The 13,528-nt window shown below is 39.9% G+C and overlaps 1 protein-coding gene across 1 annotated transcript; it reads left to right on the forward strand.

The window, feature by feature from the left end:
* The first annotated feature begins 69 nt into the window (after positions 1 to 69).
* Positions 70 to 13,087, forward strand: LOC103426856 (uncharacterized). Its single transcript, XM_070812775.1, has 9 exons — positions 70 to 130; positions 2,639 to 2,694; positions 2,791 to 2,887; positions 3,308 to 3,542; positions 3,648 to 3,962; positions 11,877 to 11,913; positions 12,043 to 12,095; positions 12,220 to 12,281; positions 12,412 to 13,087. Exons 1-6 carry the CDS (start codon positions 70 to 72, stop codon positions 11,893 to 11,895), a joined length of 783 nt encoding a protein of 260 aa, XP_070668876.1. The 3' UTR covers positions 11,896 to 11,913; positions 12,043 to 12,095; positions 12,220 to 12,281; positions 12,412 to 13,087.
* The last annotated feature ends 441 nt before the right edge of the window (positions 13,088 to 13,528 follow it).

Consider the following 13,528-nt stretch of genomic DNA (forward strand, 5'->3'; position numbering starts at 1 on the left):
AGTAAAAGGGCAGAAATGCCCTTGATTTGTTTGGGGTTTAGGTGCTGCTGAATTGCTTTGTACAGTTAAATGTCATTTTTGCCCCCATTAGGTGGGCTGTCTTCAGTTGCTCGGAAAGTCCTTTTTTCGGGTACGTTTTCTGTCCTGCTTTTTTCCAATTTGGAGATGCACTGATAATTGTTGGATTAAAATGGATTTGTATATTTTGGGAAGAACTGAGAGGAGTCGTTGGAATTTTAGAAATCTTTGTGTTTCTACCTTTTATGTGACAGAGGGAATACAGACAGGGAGAGGAAGAGAGAAAACATTAGTTTAGATTGCAATTTTAAAAGTTTTTATGTTGTTAGTGTTGGAACCAATGTATTTTGTTGGGAAATTGATAATATGTAAAGTTATTAGGATTTTGGAAAGATTTGCCTTTCTCAGTTTTATCTGCCGGAGGGAACACAACTCTTACATATATGATTTCAAGTTGTCCCTTTAGAAATTCAAGCTCTATTGAATACATGAGGTGTAAGAAACTGTTTGGGATATTTTCAAGTTTTTCTGATTCCTGAAAAAAAAAAGCATGCTTAAAAGTAATTATATTTTAATTTTTATTGAATTCAGGTAACCATCTTTAGGTTTTTGCTTTGATTTGAAGAATTTCTTACCCAGGAAAGCCAGGGCTTCCTGATGAGTTCTTTGGGTTCCATATCTGGCATCTTTGTTTTGTTCAAATTTGGGGCGTTTGTGATTTGGGATTTATGTACTGTCTTATCAACTCTTAATGTTGAATTAGGTAGCTATTAATGTTGGATTAATCAAACTTGGGCATCAGTTCATATGTTTTTCAATGTTCCTATTCCGATTTAATAACATGATTTAATAGTGTGATGCTGATTTAGGCTATAAATTCAGAGGCTTTTGAATAGCCAAATTTGCAACACAGATTTCAGAGGCTGTTGTATCATTAGCTGAAATATGGTACATATAATCCTTAGACATCATTTTTCACTTTGATTAAGATGTGTACCTACCTTCTCAGTTTTTACCATTGTAGATGCGGGTGGTATAAATTTTTACTTAAAAAATTGAACTCGAAATGAAAACCCAGGTGAAAAGCATGGAAACAACTCTTGCGTAGAAATGACTTCTTGGAATGAATTTTCTTGAGATTTAATCCCAGCTATTTGATAAGAGTCAGGTTTTACAACTTAAACCATTTCCAATAACTATTTGGTAATAGGATGAATAATTAATCGTCATAAGTGAGTTCATACATATGAAATCCTGTTTAAGCTTACTTTTTCCCTTATGAATATTTCTTAATCTGATAGGCTGATGCTTGGGTTATTGAGAATTTTGCCTCGGTAGCAAAATATCTATCTGCCCAAATTATGGGACACGGGTGTAGTTCTTATTTTGATAATTTTTTCTTCTTTCTCTCTTTGATACTTTTCATGTGTATTCACTTGGGAAAAATACTTAAGTCTTAATGATATTAATGATGCAGGATATAATTTCTTCTGCAGCCATAAAATCTGTAAACAGATTTCCAAGTTTACAAGGAGGTTGCTGGGTCGAGTTTGGTTACACAGATAACACTGCAGTATACCATACAAAGGTTTTTTTTTCTTTCCTTTTGCCCCATTTTTGGGATATTGGTTACAAAATCCTTTTTTAGCATAGGTGTGAAATTTACAGTAGGGGTTAGTAAGTTAATTAGTTAATTTCATTCTCAATGTGCATAAATGTTGTTCTTGCATTAATTCATTTTCTTTGTATCGAAATTGAATAAATCTACTTCTCCTTGATATCCACTCATTCTGCTAAGATATTTATGTTGTTTCTCTCATGCTCTATCACAATATATCAGTTACTTTAATAAATTTAGTTCTAAACGTTTTCTCAACATAGATGATCTTACAAAACTCAGTGATGTACTCATCTAATTTTTAAGTTTTAAGTCTTTTTAATGAATAGTTTGGTATTTAGGCAGCTTTGATCTTTGATTTTAAATATGAGATTTTGTCTGATTCTTTCCGATCCTCAGTTTCTATTGTCATTTACTGTTTAATGGACATTCTTGAATCACATTGGTTAACACCAAACAAATGGTATGTGTCATATTTCTCTTTTTCTATTCCTTTACTTTCATACAGAGTTTTGTTTGAATGCCATCATTTTCACAGCCCCTTATACACCTTTGATTCAAACTTCATCATTCTTTAAATATCTGTATATATTATGCTCACTAGGGGTGGGCACTTGGAACCGAAAACCAAAACCAAAACACAAATTGAATCAAACCGCACCAAACGGTTTGGTTTTACGGTTTTGAAACGGTTTCGGTTTCAAAACCGAACCACAGCACACAAAACGGTTTGGTTTCGGTTTTGGGTTTTCAAAACAGCATCGAAACTGAAACCGCACCATATAATAAAGAAATGTTATATAACTTATATTTTAAACTTTTCAACTAGGTTATAACTTATAGGTTTGTATTATGGCAAACTTAACCTTTCAATTGGGTTGTAAAGTATTGTGATTGGTGATCAAGTTCAATTTTAGTAGATGTGATGCATAAGGATTTAAAGTTTAAACCCTTTGATGCATTGGATATTGTCTCAATTTTAGTAGTTGTCATTTGTTGCAGTTTTGGTACAAGTTTGGTACAAGTTAGCTGCACTTTTGGTGCAGATTTTTGGTTCTGTTTTGTGCAGTTTTTTAGTGCTGTTTTGGTGCAGTTTTTGGTGCTGTTTTTTTATGCAGTTTTGCTGGATTATTTTTTGACGCAATTTTGTGCAGTTTTGTGCAGTTTTTGGTGCAGTTTTGCTGCTGTTTTTTTATGCAGTTTTGCTGCATTTTTTTGGTGCAGTTTTGTGCAGTTTTGGTGCAGTTTTTTGTACTATTTTGGTGCTGTTTTTTATGCAGTTTTGCTGATTTTTTTTTTGCAGTTTTGACTCTTTTTTGCTGCAGTTTTGCTGCAATTTTACTGCATATTCATTAATTAATATATGAAGAAAAAAAGACCGTCTTATGCATAAATGTGTATATTTTAAATTGTACATTTTTTTTCTCAAAAATCAAACCGAAACCGTTTGAAACCACACCGCACCGAATCGAACGGTTTGGTTTCATTTCGGTTTTGGCTTCAAAACCGCACCACACCGCAAAATGTTTCGGTTTCGGTTGTGGTTTCACTCGAAACCGCACCGCACCCACCCCTAATGCTCACACGTTTTGTAATCCCACGACAATGAGCGGGCATTATTTCTAGTTATACATATACTAAAACTCAACACAAGTTACTGTTCATTAACAGTGTGCTCCCATTTTTGCCCCGCTTTTTTTGTTATTATTTCAACTTTGCCACTTTTGTTTTGCTGTCAAACGGAGAACAGAATCGTTCCAGACATTTCTCTGCCTTTCCTCTGCCTTTCCTCTTTCCTCGCTCGCATACCTCGGGTTCCATCGTCTGCCGTTCTGTTTTCTGTCTTCATCTTTCTTCGTTGGTTGGGTTCGAAATATTTTTCCGCTCATTCGAGCGGTATTTACAAGTAAGTTTTGCATGTTTCTGACGACGAGGGTTTTGATTTTGCTTTTTTTTTTTTTTTGTGTGTTTTTTTTGTTGATATCTGATGTGTTTTGGTTTTGGATTTCAGAGATTTGTACCTATATTGGATTCGATTGGGTTTTGGTTGGAACCGATCTAATCCGGCATTTGCAGGTCAGTTTTGCTCTGACGACGAGCCTGTGGCTCATTCCCTTGAGAGCGACAAGCCCGAAACGGGGAGTACTGAGAGCATTGGAGGAGGAGGAGGAGGAGAAGACGAAGAGGAAGAGCCCGTGGACGAGCCCGATGATCCCATGGAGGAAGACGCAGTCAACTCCGCCGCCGTCTTCTGCATCCGGCTCAAGCAGCCCAGGTCCAATTTGCAGCACAAGATGAGCGTCCCCGAGCTTTGTCGCAATTTTAGGTAAATTTTGAAATTCGAGCTCCAATCTGTTAAGCTTTGAGTTTTGTTCATTGAATTATGCTTCTTTTTATTGGGGATGGGGGGCATTTGATTGAATTGTGTTTAGACATTGGTTTCGAAGCGGTACCACAAATAAAATGAGAATATTTGTATTGGTTTGAGCTTTGTAGTTGTGTGTTCATGGAGAAAAATTCAAAATTTTCTGCAATGAAACAAGAAATTGTTGTTATATAGTATATACCGCGATGGGAAGGAGAGAAAAGTTGTTGACTTTGAAATGTGGAGAGAGAAGGATTGATATTGGGGGATTCTATGGCGGGTATTTCCAAAATTTTAGGTCTTTATTAATTTAGTTACGCCATTGCTCTATGAACTGTTGCCAATCAATTACTTTCTATGATGGTGGAATCTAAAAGAAGAAAAACAAGTCATTTTCAAAGAGAAGGTAATCACCCAATGTGTGTGGGATAGAGAGGGGGAAGCTAGCCAAATGTGGGATTTCATGGCTAGTTGTATCCGAAAAGTAGCAAAAGAGGTATTAGGAGAGTCCAAGGGCTTTGCCCCACACCAAAAGGAATCTTGGTGGTGGAATGAGGAGGTACAAACAAAGGTGAAGGCTAAGAAGGAATGTTGTAAAGCCTTATACAAGGAGAGGACCGATGAAAATGGTGAAAGGTATAGAAAAGCGAAGCAAGAGGCGAAGAAAGCTGTCAGAGAAGCTAAGTTAGCGGCTTACGACGATATGTATAAACGACTAGATACCAAAGAAGGAGAGTTGGATATCTATAAACTATCTAGAGCAAGGGAAAAGAAGACAAGGGACCTAAACCAAGTGAGGTGCATCAAGGATGAGGATGGAAAGGTTCTTGCTACAGAGAACGCGGTTAAAGACAGATGGAGAGGTTATTTTCATAATCTTTTCAATGAAGGACATGAAATGAGTGATTCTTTAGGGGAGTTGAGTAACTCAGAAGAGTGTAGAAACTACTCTTTTTATCGTCGAATCCGGAAGGAAGAAGTGGTTGTAGCTTTGAAGAAGATGAAACATAAAAAAGCAATAGGCCCAGACGATATACCAATCGAAGTGTGGAAACTTTTGGGAGAGACAGGTATAACATGGCTCACTGACCTTTTCAATAGGATTTTGAAAACGAAGAAGATGCCAAATGAGTGGCGAACGAGCACTTTGGTGCCTATCTACAAGAATAAGGGTGACGTACAAAATTGCATGAACTATAGGGGTATTAAGCTAATGAGTCATACAATGAAGCTCTGGGAGAGAGTCATTGAGCATAGATTGAGGCAAGAGACACGGGTTTCGGACAACCAATTCGGGTTCATGCCAGGGCGCTCAACCATGGAGGCAATCTATCTCTTACGAAGATTGATGGAAAGATATAGAGATGGGAAAAAGGATTTACACATGGTCTTTATAGATTTGGAAAAAGCGTATGATAGGGTCCCAAGAGACATTCTTTGGAGGATTTTAGAGAAGAAAGGAGTACGAGTAGCATATATCCAAGCTATAAAGGATATGTATGAAGGAGCAAAGACTGCCGTAAGAACTCATGAAGGACAAACCGAAAGCTTTCCCATAACTGTAGGATTACATCAAGGCTCATCCTTAAGTCCTTACCTTTTTGCGTTGGTAATGGATGAGTTAACAGGACATATTCAAGATGATATTCCTTGGTGTATGCTTTTCGCAGACGATATAGTGTTGATAGATGAAACTCAGGAAGCGGTAAATGCAAAGCTTAACCTTTGGAGAGAAGTGTTGGAATCTAAAGGTCTTCGCCTAAGCCGATCAAAGACAGAATATATGGAGTGCAAGTTCAGTGCAAATGGAGGCCAAAACGAGTTAGGGGTGAGGATCGGAGATCAAGAAATACCAAAGAGCGACCGTTTTCGTTACCTAGGATCTATCTTGCAAAAGAACGGAGAATTAGATGGAGATCTCAACCATAGAATACAAGCTGGATGGATGAAGTGGAAGAGTGCATCCGGCGTGTTGTGTGACCGCCGTATGCCACTGAAGCTCAAGGGAAAATTTTATAGGACGGCAATAAGGCCGGCGATGCTGTATGGCACAGAATGTTGGGCGGTGAAACATCAACACGTACACAAAATGGGTGTAGCGGAGATGAGGATGCTTCGTTGGATGTGTGGGCACACGAGAAAGGATAAGATTAGGAATGAGGATATCCGGGGTAAAGTAGGAGTAGCCGAAATTGAAGGAAAGATGAGAGAAAATCGGTTACGGTGGTTTGGACATGTGCAAAGAAGGCCTACTGACGCTCCGATTAGAAGATGCGACTATGGGACAGAGGTTCAGGGCCGAAGGGGTAGAGGAAGACCTAGGAAAACTTTGGAAGAGACTCTAAGAAAAGACTTAGAGTACTTGGATCTAACGAAGGACATGACACAGGATCGAGCACAATGGCGTTCTAAGATTCATATAGCCGATCCCACTCAATGACTTGGATTTTCCAAGTCTCCAACCGAGAAGTTTTCCTCACTCGAGAAATTAAGGGAACACTACCCCAACCTACATGCTCCACTCAGAAAGCTTCAACATACAAGCTTCAACATACAAGCTTCAACAAAAGAAAATTCAAAGAACTTAGCGAAGAAGGCTTTGGTGTATTTAACACAATACGTTGAAATGAAGGAAAGCTTATTTATTGATATTCCCGATAAGCTACAAATATGTACATATACATGAGTCAAAATAAACACACAAGAGGGAGCCTTCACAAAGGTTGCTTAGGAGAAGTCTCAGCAGTCGGTAGAGCCTCAGAAAGAGAAGGCACCGGAGGGGGATCATTTGGAGCCTCAGTACTGGACAGAACCCTAGAAGGAGGAGGCATCAGAGGTTGATCATTTGGAGCTTCATTACGCGGTACAGCCCCAGAAGACGAAGGCAATAAATGCCCTTGGAACAAACCCACAAATCTCTGATGATCAAGTAAAACCTGACCATCAGTTTCCTTCATCTGGTCAAGCTTCCTCTTCATGTTTGTAGCATAGTCATGTGCGAGCCGGTGCAACTGTTTATTCTCATGCTTGAGCCCTCTAATCTCCTGTTTGAGACTCATCACTTCAGCCGCCAATGATTCAACTTGGCGGGTTCGAGCAAATAGGCGTTGGGCCATATTAGACACAGAACCTGCACACTGAACACTGAGAGCCAGCGAATCCTTAACAGCTAACTCATCAGACCGTTTGGAAAGTAGTCTGTTATCTTTGGGAGTGAGAAGGTTCCTGGCCACCACCGCAGCGGTCATATCATTCTTCATCACGGAATCCCCAACGGTAAGAGGACCAGTAGGGGAGACGAAGGATGGGCGCCATATGTTGTCTGGAGAAGGTGGGGCTGCCTCTTCAACAAGGTTCAAGTCAAAACGACGGTCGGAGGGGCCAGACATTTTCAAAGGTGTTGAAGAGAGAAGAGGTCGGACAAATCAAGATCTTAGAAGTGCAAGAATGGAGCTTCTACTGGTGGAGATTCAAGTGTGCTTTGGAACTTAATGCCAGCCCCTATAAAAATCTGCACTCGACGGAGCTTCAGAAATCGAAGAGGCGCCTACTCAGAAATCGAAGAGGCGTTTGCTTTCTCAAAAGTTGGGCTACTTAGAGATCACGAGGGTTGATCTCAGAAATCGAAGAGGTGTTTGCTTTCTCAAAAGTTGGGTTGCTCAAAGACCACGAAGGCCGATCTCAGAAATCGAAGAGGCGCTCGCTTTCTCAAAAGCTGGGCTCCCCAGAGACCACGAGGGCCGATCTCAGAAATCGAAGAGGCACCTACTTTTCCAACCTTGTCAGCACCTGTCACACGCACACTCAGCTTTGCGGAAATTATGGGCATTCTGTCAAAGACTTCTGGGGAAGTAGAAAACACATGAATCTTACTGTTCAATCACCCATTTCCCACACGCAACAATAGCTCATGGGTACCACAGATAACTTTGCCAAAGTTCTCTGCCAAAGTTGAGCACGTGAAGCTTGCAGCTCCCACTACATCGCTCTGACCAAGAAGGGTAAAAGAATAGCAAAGAAACAGCACTAACAAAGTTTAGACCCATAAATTTTGAAGGTCTAGCTACCATATTATTACCCACAAGGGTAAAGGAACAGTACCACTGCTGGATAATTGGAAAGTCCCTGTGTGTCAACCTCTGTGCTTCGTGGCAAGGTAGACTAGCAAACATGCCCAACCTTTACTCACATTCGAGAAAACACTCCCAATAAGATTGCTTGCTCCAAAATCGAAGATGCACCGTCCTCCGAATCTAAAGAGCCAGACTCCCAACATGACTATTTTCTTAAAAATCGAAGAGAGGGTAAAGGAACAGTACCATTGCTGGATAATTGGAAAGTCCCTGTGTGTCAACCTCTGTGCTTCGTGGCAAGGTAGACTAGCAAACATGCCCAACCTTTACTCACATTCGAGAAAACACTCCCAACAAGATTGCTTGCTCCAAAATCAAAGAGGCACCGCTCTCCGAATCTCGAGAGCCAGACTCCCAACATGATTACTTTCTCAAAAATCGAAGAGACACTGCTCCCCGAATCTCGAGAGCCAGACCCCCAGCATGATTGCTTTCTCAAAAATCGATGAGGCATCGTTCTCCGAATCAATCGAAGAGGCGCTCGCTTTCTCAAAAGCTGGGCTGCTCATAGACCACGAGGGCCGATCTCAGAAATCAAAGAGGCACCTACTTTTCTAGCCTTGTCAGCACCTGTCACACACACACTCAGCTTTGCAGAAATTATGGGCATTCTGTCGAAGACTTCTGGTGAAGTAGAAAGCACATGAATCTTACTGTTCAATCACTCACTTCCCACACGCAACAATAACTCATGGGTACCACAGATAACTTTGCCAAAGTTCTCTGCCAAAGTTGAGCACGTGAAGCTTGCAGCTCCCACTACATCGCTCTGACCAAGAAAGGTAAAAGAATAGCAAAGAAACAGCACTAACAAAGTTTAGACACATAAATTTTGAAGGTCTAGTTACCATATTATTACCCACAAGGGTAAAGGAACAGTACCACTGCTGGATAATTGGAAAGTCCCTGTGTGTCAACCTCTGTGCTTCGTGGCAAGGTAGACTAGCAAACATGCCCAACCTTTACTCACATTCGAGAAAACACTCCCAACAAGATTGCTTGCTCCAAAATCGAAAAGGCACCGTCCTCTGAATCTAAAGAGCCAGACTCCCAACATGACTACTTTCTCAAAATCGAAGAGAGGGTAAAGGAACAGTACCATTGCTGGATAATTGGAAAGTCCCTGTGTGTCAACCTTTGTGCTTCGTGGCAAGGTAGACTAGCAAACATGCCCAACCTTTACTCACATTCGAGACAACACTCCCAACAAGATTGCTTGCTCCAACATCGAAGAGGCACCGCCCTCCGAATCTCGAGAGCCAGACTCCCAACATGATTACTTCCTCAAAAATCGAAGAGACACTGCTCTCCGAATCTCGAGAGTCAGACCCCCAGCATGATTGCTTTCTCAAAAATCGAAGAGGCATCGTTCTCCGAATCTCGAGAGCCATATACCACAGACCACTTTTTCAAAGTGCTCTGACAGAGTTAAAACATGTGAAACTGGCAGCTCCCACTACTGTGCTATGACCAAGCAGGGTAAAGGAATAGCATTACTACTTGTTGTTAGGGAGACTCCTATATATGTCGACCTCCATCCCCAACGGACAGGCAGACTTGCAAAAATGCTCAACCCTTCATCATATCTGAGAGGGCACTCCCAACGAAGCCTTTCGAAATATTCAGCTTTCTTTCCCCCCGATAATACCTCTGCAAACAAGCTATACTAGAGCAAGAATATCTCATATCATCAGGGTTAAAAGCAAGAGTATCCCATATCATGCTTTTTCCCTGTCTTTTCTTTTGGCCTTGTTTTTACCTGCAAGACAAGGAGAAAGAGAGCAATCAGTCAGCACTTGGAATCAAGCTTCCAGCCAGGAACTGACTGCCTGGAACCCCTTACCTGATTACTTACCTGGCATTGCTCTCGAGTACTCATCTTCAACATCTTATGTTTCCAGGGAAGATTCCGCATCTGCTTGAGGAACAGATAGGGCAAGTGCGAAGGATACAAGGAAGCATGTGGAGACAAGCGTAACAGCACACGTGCCGATACATCCATTACTCTGTCAAAAGCAAAAGTATCCCATATCAGCAGGGTGGAACGTACTCTAGATTTGATGGACTTGTTTTGACCCTCAAATTCTTCAGTCGGCCTTATACTCTGGAGGAAACCAAAAAACCCTCCAGCTCAGTTCAAGAATAAGCCTGTGGAACGTTACTTCTTCAAAAGCAAAAGTATCTCATATCATCTCTTCTCATTTTTCTTCTCTTTATCCTTCATGCTGCTGCAAGATGGGGAGAAGGTGAACAATCAGTCGGAGCTCTGATTGCTTACCTTGTCTGTCACCTCTTTCAGCAGACCCCCTAGCTCGGCGACTTGGGGGACTCCTACTACATGGTTTGTATCGCGCTTGACCAAGCCTGAAACTACAAGTAAGCTTCAAGTGAAATTGATACATTACCTTGTGCATCTCCACCAGTTAAAGATACCACCCCTGGATGGAGGAAGAGTACTTCCAGAGAAGATGCCACATCTACCTATGAGACAGATAAGGCAAGTCAAGACGACACCACACTCCGATACTTAGAAGTTTCGTGATTACGAGATCATTCTCCCACAATATTTCCTAATGTCATTTGTACTAAATCATTCACTTGTACTCACTAAAGGAGAGCTTGAACCTATGTACTTGTGTAAACCCTTCACAATTAATGAGAACTCTTCTATTCCGTGGACGTAGCCAATCTGGGTGAACCACGTACATCTTGTGTTTGCTTTCCTATCTGTATCCATTTATATACTTATCCACACTAATGACCGGAGCAATCTAGCGAAGATCACAAAAAGCGACCGTTTTCGCTACCTAGGATCTATCTTGCAAGAGAACGGAGAATTAGATGGAGATCTCAACCATAGAATACGAGCTGGATGGAAAGAGTGCATCCGGCGTGTTGTGTGACCGTCGTAGGCCACTGAAGCTCAAGGGAAAATTTTATAGGACGGCAATAAGGCCAGCGATGTTGTATGGCACAGAATGTTGGGTGGTGAAGCATCAACACGTACACAAAATGGGTGTAGCGGAGATGAGGATGCTTCGTGGGATGTGTGGGCACATGAGAAAGGATAAGATTGGGAATGAGGATATCCGAGGTAAAGTAGGAGTAGCCGAAATTGTAGGAAAGATGAGAGAAAATCGGCTCCGGTGATTTGGACATGTGCAAAGAAGGCCGTCTGACGCTCCGGTTCGAAGATGTGACTACGGGACAGAGGTTCAGGGCCGAAGGGGTAGAGGAAGACCTAGGAAAACTTTGGAAGAGACTCTAAGAAAAGACGTAGAGTACTTGGATCTAACGGAGGACATGACACAAAATCGAGCGCAATGACGTTCTAGGATTCATATAGCCGACCCCACTTAGTGGGAAAAGGCTTTGTTGTTGTTTGTTGTTGTTGATGTCAATAAAGGTGGACATGAGAATTTTTGGTACTGGATAATGGCTACTTCATTCGTACAACTCAGGAGAACTTACCTCCTCTCTTCACTTTGTAATTCAATCGTTAGTTTTAATACTAATTTCCTGCCTTAGTCTGAGAGTTGTATGAGTTATCCGCTCTTTGCAATAAAGGAATTGTTATATTTGGGTGCTCTTTCGTTTCTGGTTCAATTTTTTGTGTGAAAATTAAAAAAAGGAGAAATGATGATGGTTAATTTTTCTCCCATACTTGATTTTCTTGGTTTGTTTCTACTAATCTTTTGTTTCTTGGGCTGATTGCACTTTTTTTTCGTTATTTTTGGTGCAGATATGAAGAGGATTTGTGAAGTTGCTGTGATTTCATGGTAAGTTTCTTTGAACGGATTTGAGAATTTGGGATCGTTTGGGTGTTTTGAAGGTTTTTTTTTTTATTTTTTTTTATTGGGGAAAAAAATGGTTAACAGTTAATTGATTGTATTTTAATTTTTATTCAGGTACTCATGATCAGTTTTTGGATTTGATTTGAAGGAATTTCTAGGGTTCATTGGTGAGTTCTTCGAGATGTGAAATGGGTGGTTTCTTTTGTTTAAATCTGGGGCTTTTGTAGTTTGGGATTTGTAAATGAATTAAAATTTATTGTTTTATGATTTGGTTCCCTTTTTATTTTCAAGAAACGGTGGTCTTCATTTTTTGGGGCTATTGTGTGTGGGCTTCCAAGCTGTTTGTGCTTGAGGTATATAATTTCAGCTTTTCTCTTTGGGTTTTTTATTAAAGAATTTAAATTTTTATGTGCTCTGAATTGACTTACAGAGCTCTTACATTAGTTTTTTCTTGCTCCTTTTTAACTCTTGACATGATTTCAGGATGTTGGAAGAGCCCTCTTCCGAGCACATGTCGAGAGTCAACTCAAGGTTAACAGATTTGTATATTTATTATTTGTGCATTGAATAAGAATCAGATAATGGTTCATGAACACAAAATGATTTTGGCATATATACAAAATGAGATAATGTTTAAGCCTGACCTGTTTGTGGCGCCTCATCCAGAATTGCCACTTTTGCTTTTGGATCAAATGACGTATGTTGTATAGCATCTTATCTTTGCACAGCATGTCGCTATTATTTAACTCCTAATGGATCTCATTTTTTCAATAATTAGAATTTGGGGAATTTACTTGGATTTATTTTTACGTTAGGCTGGTGAAAGGATTTCGCTCTTATCAACTCAAGATTATGATTACACAAACAAAATGATGCAGCATTGGTCGCGTATTTCTTCCTGATGAGATGGGTTGGAAGGATCGAGCTGCCAACCACTGTTGAGTAGTCAAAAGCACTACATTTTTGAAGTACATCGGTAAAATAGGATCAACAACTCTTTATATGTATATTGGAGTTAGTGAACAACTAGTATATATTTTATGTAAATACTTTGTACATGTTTTAGGTTTATAGTTTTTACATATTTATGCACAATGCTTTTAGTCCCTTATTCTAACACTTGCTTACAGTGCTTATAATCCATTTGACATTATTTGGAGCTCATGGTTTTATAGAAAGGATATATATGCTGACATGAATGCATGCATATATTATTTCCTCTTCAATTAAAGATAGAAATTCCTAAACGGTAACATATATTATGAATGCATGCATATATTATTACCTAGCAAGATACTAGAACACATTTAATGGCATTTAATTTTTTGTCTATCAAGAAACTAGAAACTAGAAGACGTTGAATACCATTAGAAATTTAAGATGCATTACCATCTTTTCGTATAATATTTCCAAGTTCTTTTTGAGTCGGTGAAAATTTTATTCTGTGGACATTTTTTGGATGAAATATGATTAAGTATAATGCTTTCTGAGTTATTTTGTTTCGAGTCAGAGTAATTGGATTTTTCATGTGGTAGAAAGGAATTAGAATTTTGCATGAATATAATTATTTGTTTTCACATTCCAAATTGAATGTAGTGTG

Source organism: Malus domestica, chromosome 15 (assembly GCF_042453785.1).
Source record: "Malus domestica chromosome 15, GDT2T_hap1".
In the NCBI taxonomy this organism is placed as follows: Eukaryota; Viridiplantae; Streptophyta; class Magnoliopsida; order Rosales; family Rosaceae; genus Malus; species Malus domestica.